Genomic DNA, 9501 nt, shown 5'->3' with positions numbered 1-9501 from the left:
TTACTGAAGGCTCACGGATGTCACAATATGACACACTCAAGTAGAATTACCCATATATTCCGTATTGTTTAATAAAAAACATTTTAATCCGATCGGTGGCCATTTTCTCGTATTTTTTTTCCAACGCGACCCCATAGGTTGGGAGGTGTACTGCACTCAGATACATAAAAACTTTTTTAGAAAATGGCGATCGATCGGATTAAAATGCTTATTCTTAAACAATAGGGACAATACGGGTAGTTTTGCTTAATCGTACAACATTGTGACATCCGTGAGTCTGTAGTAAGCACTTTATTTTTGACATTTGAACGTTTGTGTAGACGTACGTAGCAAATTGCCTAAACTACTCAACACCAGGTTGAGGTCGATCCATGACGGTCGTATGTTTGGCTACACCATTATGGGTTGCTTTCCTCTGTGATGGAAAGGCTGGTGACGCGAGGTTACATGGGCGGAGCCACGTCAGTGTTCCAGGAATGTCAACAATATGCCTGAGACACACCACGAAACAGAGAAGAAAACACAGAAAGACGAGTCGTCTTCTCACAACGTGGTGTCTGTGATATCTCAGTTCGCCGATGATAATTTAACATTTGTGCGGGTATGGACCACGATATCAATGTCTTTTTCCATGCAGTGGTTTGACACATCTAAACAGGCTTCCTTCTGTTCTCTTGTCTCTCACGCAGAACATTAGCACTGGACTCGCAATTGCTGGTGTTATTGTAATAGCAAGGAGTATCAGACTGGTAAGCTATCTCAGATCAAGGTGATGACTAGCCCTGAATACAGGACGGCTAGGTGATGACCAGGGATAGTGTAATAAATTGCACGCTTTCAAATTGGTTATGGGATTTGGATTATAGATACCCATCACTGACACTGGAATGGAAAGCATGATTTTTTTGACTGTAGCCTACTGTTACTGTTAACAAACAGTTAATACATATTCAACCAATCATAAGTGTAAGCAGTGTCCACACAGAATATAATATAAAATATCCCCTTTCATACTATACTATACTTCCATAATGTTTTAACATGCATGTTCTTTATCATAGGCCTATATAATATTTTACCAGATGAAGAGACACGTTTTTTTGTTGCTATATTAACCTGTTTAGATCACCAAGTTTGGAGCTGTGTCTGACATACCTACTCGATTTATTGAGCGGAATGTAAGCCTTCGTGGGAGACTTCATACCATCACAGATAAAGGACTGGAAGTGGAACATGTCCCAATATACCTCCCCATCCTCTCCCATCTACTTTCAAAATGTAAGGGAGACGACACACACACACACACACACACACAGAATGTTCATATCAATCATTACAGATGTACTAGTAAGACGCCTCAGGGCGACATGCGACCTCGCCCTTGGCCATCTGGCCAGTGATGTACTGTATATGGAGATATGCTGCCCAAACATGCTTAGTTACTCAGTTATTCGTTATGTGAAAGTCCTATGATGTCTATGACATCTGACATCATACCCTTTTATGCCCATACATGGAGATCCTTGTCTGTAGAACCAGCCGTTAAACTGGTTGCACACTGCTGCGTTTTTCGTTGCGAAATACGTTTTTCAGGGCAAGGAGAGAGAGAGAGATAGAGAGAGCAAGGGACAGAGTGGTGCGCGAAACGGGCGGCAGTGTGCAAACGTGACTGACATAACGTGAGTTTGATTTTTTTTAGCAGTGTGCAACCACCTTTAGTGTGGTATATGGCCAATGTGGCCTCCATATATGGGTATTCCAATATGAAGTCCTATTAGATATGGGTTTAATATTGATGACATCAGGGAACTCCATATATGGGCATAAAAGGGATTTTGTTAGTGTGACATCACAGTGAAGCCAGAGTGTGATGTCAGAGCGACAAACCCATTCTGTTAAGAGTGGTTCCCCTGACATCACAGTGATGTCAGAGCATGATGTCAGAGCGACAAACAGTGTCAGGCATGACAGAGATACTTTACGCTATTATTGAATCCGTAGGAGACGGTGGGGGGAGGAGCGCTTCTTTTCGCTTCACCAGTGTCAGGGTTACTGAGATTAGGGTTAGGGTTTGGGTTAGGTTTAGGCATTTAGGTTAACATTCACCAGCATCGGCAGGTTAGCTATACTCACCAGCGTTGGCAGGTTAGCTACTCACTAGCCTTCACTAGCTGAAAACAGCCGGTGGATCCTATTGGTTCACGATCTGTGCCATGGCCCGCCTCCCACTTCCTATGCCTGAAATTTCAGCAGGTTAGCCCAGGCTTTTATTTTCCTTCCTATCTCCAAAATAAAAGCATGGTTATCCGAGGCTAGCTACTCTCCAGCGTCTGGGTTACTGAGGTTAGGGTTAGGGTTTGGGTTAGGTTTAGGCATAGAGGTTAACATTCACCCGTGCGGTCCAAGTGACCACACCTGAGCACTCCCGACCTCCGCTCCAGCCAATCACAAACCGCGCCTTCTAATTTATTCAACCCCGTCTCCTACGGATTCCATTATCGCATACTGTACATACGGACAAGCTGTGACCGTTCACATACTAATTTACGATCTACGGTCACAATCAAATTATTTTTTGCAGGTCTTTAAGTCCGAGTGTATCAAAAATGCACCTTGGTTAAGCACCGCTGTTCCGACCAGTTTTAACATTCACCAGGTTAACATTCACCAGCGTCGGCAGGTTAGCATTTCACCAGGTTAGCATTCACCAGCGTCGGCAGGTTAGCATTCCTCAGGTTAGCATTCACCAGCGTTAGTTTTACTGAGGTTAGGCTTAGGGTTAAGGTTAGTTTTAGGTGTATCTCCGTCCCCCAGACTTTCGTCACCTCCGCACAGCTTATTACAAGCTTCGGTCTGCCTTAACCGAAGTGCATTTTTGATACACTCGGACTGAACAACCTGCAAAAAACACTCTCCCGGTCACAATCATCTATACAGATATAGGTATGTTTCTCAATGAATTAATCATAGTCAGAAGAATATTTGTATTTATTGGGAATCCGTATAACAACAGTATTGAGACACATTTGCAAAATATTCACAAGTAGTTTTATTTTATTAATTTGTTTAGCGTGGCCAATTCTTTTTTGCCCCATTTGCCGAACACTATTGTGTTTGCATAGACACGCGATGAAGCCGGATGCACCACGGTGGATTTCGAACCCACATCCTCCGTGGTGGTGGTCAGGGACTTTAACCACTGCGCCACCCAAAAGCAAGTTTTATTAGCTTAGTGGGTAGTGAGGCCGCCTGGTAATCAGAAGGTCACCGTTGCCCCATGTCCCCGAGCAAGAAACTCACCTCCTAACGTTAAAAATAGCAAATATTGTGATATATTCTTTTCCTCATGAGTGAAATTGCCTGGTAAGCTTGTTAGTCGCAACAAGTCGTCTACATTATTAAATTATGGCACTGTATATGTTGTACAACTGAGTTAGCTTATTCATTTACTCCAGGAAATGCCCCATCAGCACCCTCACTGAGGTGAATTCGCATGAAAGGCTGTTCTATAAACTAGTTATAAGTATTACCAATGTCCCATTCGACCTCTGACTGTTTTAAGCCTATAAAGGGGCTATAAGTCTAAAGGGGCTTACATCCTATCCGATATATAAAATTTGGCTTGTGGTACTTTCACGTTCAATGTTAACTGCAGTAATGACTCAAAACTGGACATTGTTACGTTATGTTCAATGTTTAAAATAATCCAAACAATGTCCTAACTAAGATTATTTTGAATGGACACAGTATGTATTGGGCTTAAAAAACACACAGACTGACAAATAGATACGCATTAATTAGGTCAAGACCATACTCTACCAGTAAGACTCCCGGGAGATAAGCGACCGTTAGGTCGCATACACAAACTTTTTAGAAGGCAACGGTATCCAATCAGGAGGGAATATGGGAAATGGGACAGATCCATGTTGATGACATGACTTTAGAGATACTGTGTACCACTTTGCGTGATTTTAGGGCAAACTCTGTAGGAGCAGTGTCCAAAAATGTGTTTTGCAAGAATCTGCCTAATGTTGGCGCTAGAAGAGGGCCATGTGAGAAATGAGGGGTGATTTGGCAGCCAAGGAGTGTGTGTGCAAAGTTTGGCATGGATAGGTGGCGGAGATATAGGGCAAAATTGTGACGTGTGACGGACAGACAGACAGACTGACTGACAGACGGACTGACTGACAGTAGGTGGAGCTTTTCACAGTAACTTACGACTTGACGGTCGCAATTAATAACTTCAGTGTATAGCCAAAATCCTTGGAAACCCTCGATCCGTAGCCGAAGTAGTCTGTTGTCATGATCTATAGAAGCCTGTGAGACGAGAAAGTACAAAAACTCGGAAGTCATGCCAGCATACTGGGGTTTTATTTATTTTTTGATTGACTCATAGTTATGGTTAGTTAGCTTTGTGTATGTGTCAATACCACTGACTTTAGTTTTTTTGTGTTTTGTATTTTTGTGTGTTTTTCTCGCACCTTAACTAATATGTAGATCATTTGTTTGTTTTCTTTGATTGATCTCTCTCCCCCCCTTCTTCTTCTTCCCTTTCTTTTTTCTCTGGAATTCAAATAAAAATCAAAGAACGTTGCATAAAAAACGAATTTCACACACTTTTTTACTTCTGTAAACCTGTGATGTGACAATAAAGCTGATTGTGATTCTGACTACCAGAATAGTGACACACATGACAATGCAACCAGCAGCCTTTATGTACCCACACTGCACAACTAACAGCTAACTGCAAATGACCCTCCTTTGTCGTTCTCAGGTGTCCGCACCTCTTCACTTGCAGTGCGTCTAGCAGGAGTGGAGGTGACACCAGAGGGGATGACATGGATGAAGAAGCACCTGGCTGCTGCTCCTCTAGTCTGGCTGAAGCTGATCAGTCGAGAGGAGAACACACTACACTGTTTGGTGTCTTACAGCAAGGTAAGGCAGAGAGTTTATGTACCGTATATGTATATATGTTCCCTATTTCAATGTTTGAATTGAATTGAATGAGAATGTGGTCATTTGATTGACTCTAAGGCTACTTTTAGTACAAGTACAAATTGCTCTGACTCCGCTAAACTAAACTATTGATACGGCGATTGACACACAGAGACGCGTATTTATGACCCAGTCCGCATCTTTTTTGGATACGGCTCCCAGGGTGGATTTCTTCGTTTTCGTATTGAGTACGAAGCTGTATAAAAGGATCAGTACGGATAATACGATGACGTCAACTTGTTAGAAGCTTGTAAGACTGACCGTCATACGGGGTCGCTCACGGAAAATAGCAGGTCTACAATCTAACAACGCGTCACAGACGCAACGCGTTGTTAGCTTGTAACATGGCTATTCTCGAGGAACATACCCTCAGAGCCTGCTCAGTCTTTTGCCAGAGTCGGTAGAATTGAGCCGACTTACTCCTGTAGAATGGACCCTAGTTTGCTGCTGCTGCAGAAACCAAGACTAAATAAGCCAGAGACATTTTCCCGTGGCACATTTTAACTAAATACCATATTCTCTTGTCTGATGCTATATTTAGCTTATTTTTCACCATTACTTTGAGACTGGTTGTAGACAGAGCACAGCTTGTTTGCCTCTCCGAGAGGTGAGAGCTATTGCGGAGGGTTGCGTGCGTGCGTCATGCAGGACAGTTGCATTTTCAGCTCAGTCAACAATCACTGTGACATCCACAATAAACACAAATCTGTCCAGTGACAGTCCACTGTTACTGTCCAGTCAGAGTTCACGACTCCACAACTCATATCACAAAATGTTCCTCATCCTGCTCGGAGACGAGACTCCGCCAGTGGCGTCAGTTCAGCAAAAGCTAAGGTATGGCAACATGACTGGTATCTTGCACATGCGAAGGCATGCATGCCAATCCTTAGCAACAGGCATGATGCATTTATTTTAAGAAGTACATTTTATTATTTCCCCCTGTAGTCATTTTGAGGGGGTACAGCATTGTGTAAATAGAGCCATGTCACATTGCATCGTTTTATACATGTTATATATATAGTATAAAGCTTTTTGAAGCAAATAGCAGCAATCTTTTTGGGATAAATAGCTGCATATTTTCTCAAATCTATTTAAATAGTATACAAAAAAAGCACCAGTTTTAAATGCGTTTAAAGGTAGCCGCTCAGTAGGTCTAGAGGTCTACTCGGTACAGATAGTGTGGGATACTCAATGGTTACTTTGTAGTCCATAGGGTGGTTGTATTCTATTGGCTAACCTTCTTTTATCGCAATAGTTAACACATTTTGCTGCTGTGTTCGCACATTGTTTTATTTCTCCCAGTAGGTATATGGGAGTTTTATGTCATTGGTAATTTTTTCAATGACCAATGACATTTTTCACTTGGTATAGTGGGCAGGTGGTTAGAAAGTGTACCCCTGTTTCCACCACATTTTGTGTGCAGTGGGTGCATAGTCTGTCTTCCCTTGGGAGCAGGGTCTATCTGGTGGCCTTTCTCTATTGCAAGTCTATGCATACTGAGTCTGTATCTTAAGGTCTTTGCACACTGCTGTGTTTTTTCGTCCTATTATCAGAGCGAATTAGAGCAGTTAAATAAACCAGTAAGGCTCCCTAATCGGGAGACAAGCGACCGTGAGGTCGGCAACCTCATGGTGGTGCTAGAAGAGGGGCATGTGAGAAATCAGGGGCGGAGGTTGTGGTTTGCCAGCCAAGGAGTGTGAGTGCAAAGTTTGGCATGGACAGGGGCAACGGTGCCGGAGACGTGACGTGATGTGACGTGACGTGACGTGACGTGACGTGACGTGACATGATGTAACGTGACGTGACGTGACGTGACCGACTGACTGACGGACAGCCGGTGGAGCTCGCAAAAAATCTACCTCACGTTATGTCACATTTGCACACTGCCGCCCAGTTTAGTATTTTCTCAAAACCGTCCTCCTCTCTCTCTCCTTGGCCTGAAAAACCTGCGGATTTCGGATTTCCAAAAACGAAAAAATGCAGCAGTGTGCTACCAGCTTAATAGTCAAGGCTTTCCTAAGTTTTGGGTTGTTCACCGTGTTCAGGTATTCTGTTCCAATACGTACTCAGGTATTCTGCCAATGTATATTCTCTTTTTGCCAGACCCAGGGGGTCGGCCTACATAAGGCTTTGTCGGTCGGTCTGTCGGTCTGTCGGTCCCTCTTTTCCTCAGTGTGCCTGTCCCTCTTTTCCTCAGTGTGCCTGCTCATCTGCCCCTCCCTTCCCTTGCTCGGCTGATTGCCTTGAGTGCCGTCACCTGTACAGGACCAGCTGAGTTGAGTTGGCTGACGAGCTGCTGACACTATAAATTCCTCAGCCCATCTACAAGCTCACAAACATTTCCAGCTGCTCAGCCTATACAATCCTGTGTGTTCATGTGTTAGTTCAGTGCCATACTAGTCAAAACAGCCGATCTACAAGCTCACTACGCTTTGTTGCTGAGACTATAAAATCCTGTGTGTTCATGTGTTAGTTCAGTGCCATACTAGTTTTCATTGCGGGTCTGGCACGACCAGGTGACCTGGTCTAGTTAGTGCTAGATATCATTCCATTTAGCTTTTGTTTTCTTATAATCTGAGTCCAATCAAGAGGGGTTTATTGAATGTACACAATGTTGAGTTTTCCAGTTTCAACTTGAAGTGACCACCTGCTCTCTCTCCAGCAGGGGTCAATATGGAGCCAATGTGTGAATGAAGAGCTACTCAAGCTGGGTCTGGCACGCACTGTGCCTATCTCAGGACTGCCCTCTGACTCTCATCTCTGTTGGCGGCTACACAAACAGCTACTCAAGGCAGAGGTTAAAGCCGAAAAGAAGGGGCGAGGACTGTGGAAGGAAGACAGCCTGTGGGAGAGGGCCTCAAAGGCTGTTAAAGACAATACATTGCTCAGATTCATAATGAGGCTCTTTAAGAGGACTTGATCATTCATTGAATGATTGATCAATTCAGTGACCAACAAGCGATGCATGGTTCTCTAGGTAAAACACAAAGAAAGAAGAGGAAAGTTCAGGTTGACCCCCCTAAATTAGCTGGGATTTTGTTGGCTTGATAGAGAATTTCAGAAATGTTAAGGATTGATGGTTAATTTATTGTCTCATTTAGACTAAACTTACAATAAGCCATGACAGCAAGGACATTTAAAATGTGAAAAGGCACCCTTTTTCTTATTCTTGTTGTTCAACCTTTCAACCCATTTAGACCTGAGGCAGATTCTAAAAACGCCTTCTAAATCCTGCCCTAAGTTTTCTTAAAAACGTCAGATTTTAATTTCCCAAAAATGTATGTTTCTATCATAGCAATGTTACACAAAGGTGTTCCTAGATCGAAAGGTATAACAACGTATACGGGTAGGTGTCTAAATGGGTTTAATTGCACAGTTCATCCACACTTGTTAATATGTTTTCTTTTGTTTTTTATCCTAGCCTAGTAGTATCCCTTGCAAAATCCCTTGTTGTCTTCATCTAACATCCATTCAAATTGATAAAAATGCCATCATTATCAACCTCTGTCTGAAATATAATTCTAATCCCCTGGCTTTTACATCCCATTTTCCAACCACGACCCCAAATCCCTATGTCCCTCTGTGCATGTGTGTCTCTGTGAAAAACTCCTCTCAAAAAGCAGAGGGGGATTTATTTTAATGATGTGCAAAATGTGGGGGTGCACTGGCCCCCCCACTGTTGCTATAGAAACGCCAAATTTGAAAGACAAAGCGTATCAAGGGGTAAATCTATAATGCCCCCCCAACCCCCTGGGAATCTTGTGTGTGATGAGGAGGACACTTTAGGGACTCATAAAATGGCTTTTAGACCTGACTAAGATATTAGAGCACTTATCCTCCAAATCACAAGGGACAGCAGAGTAATTGGCCTTGATTGTAACTTTACGAAAACCTGTAGTTAGTTACTTACTGTATTGGTAAAATAAGCAAAACATGTGGGAAATGTTTAGAATATTTTTAGTAAGGGCGCATAATCTAGAATACATACTATGGTAATACCCAGGAGAATTGTCATAGATGTGTGTGTCGTGGAGGCGGGGTGCTATGTAGTGAAAGGTAATGCTTTGTCAATCTAATCTAATGGCCAAGCAGATTAGAGTGAGGGGAGAAGAGGGGTGGAAGGGGATTTTGGGCTCATGCATAAAGGCAAGAGAGGAGGAGTCAGCATGGTGGGGTTAGGTTTAGGGGTGAGGAAGGAGGGACAATGAATCAGCTAGTCTTTCTTTTGTTGTGTAAATGTTACTAGCGGCTGTTACTGCAACGGTGGCATCTGATTGGTGGATTTGTTTGAATTGTAAGGTGCATTTAAAGCTGATGGCTGGTGTTTCCAGACTTTGAACTGTCACTGAGGAAACAGCGAGAAGGAAACTACGGGGTTTACTGTTAACAAGGGGCACTGCTTTAATTCTGATCCACTGAACTTAAACTGTGATTTGGGTCCTTTGTGAAGGTTCACAAGTTTTTAAATTTGTGCTCTAGTTTTGTTCAAAAATGTAAACTCGTATG

General features: G+C 42.9%; 1 protein-coding gene across 2 annotated transcripts; it reads left to right on the top strand.

Annotated features, from left to right (window-relative positions):
* The first annotated feature begins 486 nt into the window (after positions 1 to 486).
* Positions 487 to 8428, top strand: c18h3orf33 (c18h3orf33 homolog (H. sapiens)). 2 transcript variants are annotated; one of them, XM_080730975.1, is made up of 5 exons: positions 487 to 601; positions 690 to 749; positions 1125 to 1278; positions 4775 to 4935; positions 7661 to 8428. In XM_080730975.1, the coding sequence occupies exons 1-5, from the start codon at positions 488 to 490 to the stop codon at positions 7913 to 7915; spliced, it is 744 nt and encodes a 247-aa protein (XP_080587101.1). In that variant the 5' UTR covers position 487; the 3' UTR covers positions 7916 to 8428. The 2 variants fall into 2 exon arrangements, with proteins under 2 accessions (XP_080587101.1, XP_080587100.1); XM_080730974.1 differs by having other exon boundaries at positions 7658 to 8428.
* Positions 8429 to 9501: the final 1073 nt, after the last annotated feature.

This window comes from Nannobrachium achirus (assembly GCF_963921795.1).
Source record: "Nannobrachium achirus genome assembly, chromosome: 8".
In the NCBI taxonomy this organism is placed as follows: Eukaryota; Metazoa; Chordata; class Actinopteri; order Myctophiformes; family Myctophidae; genus Nannobrachium; species Nannobrachium achirus.
This window is presented reverse-complemented; position numbering and strand designations above follow the sequence as displayed.

Bases quoted from the DNA above. Each gene is read 5' to 3' on its own strand.
- c18h3orf33 (XM_080730974.1), top strand. From the start codon at position 488: ATGCCTGAGACACACCACGAAACAGAGAAGAAAACACAGAAAGACGAG. The intron at 750-1,124 runs GTAAGCTATCTC...TAACCTGTTTAG, and splicing joins TAGCAAGGAGTATCAGACTG to ATCACCAAGTTTGGAGCTGT. The intron at 4,936-7,657 runs GTAAGGCAGAGA...CTCTCTCTCCAG, and splicing joins GTTTGGTGTCTTACAGCAAG to CAGGGGTCAATATGGAGCCA.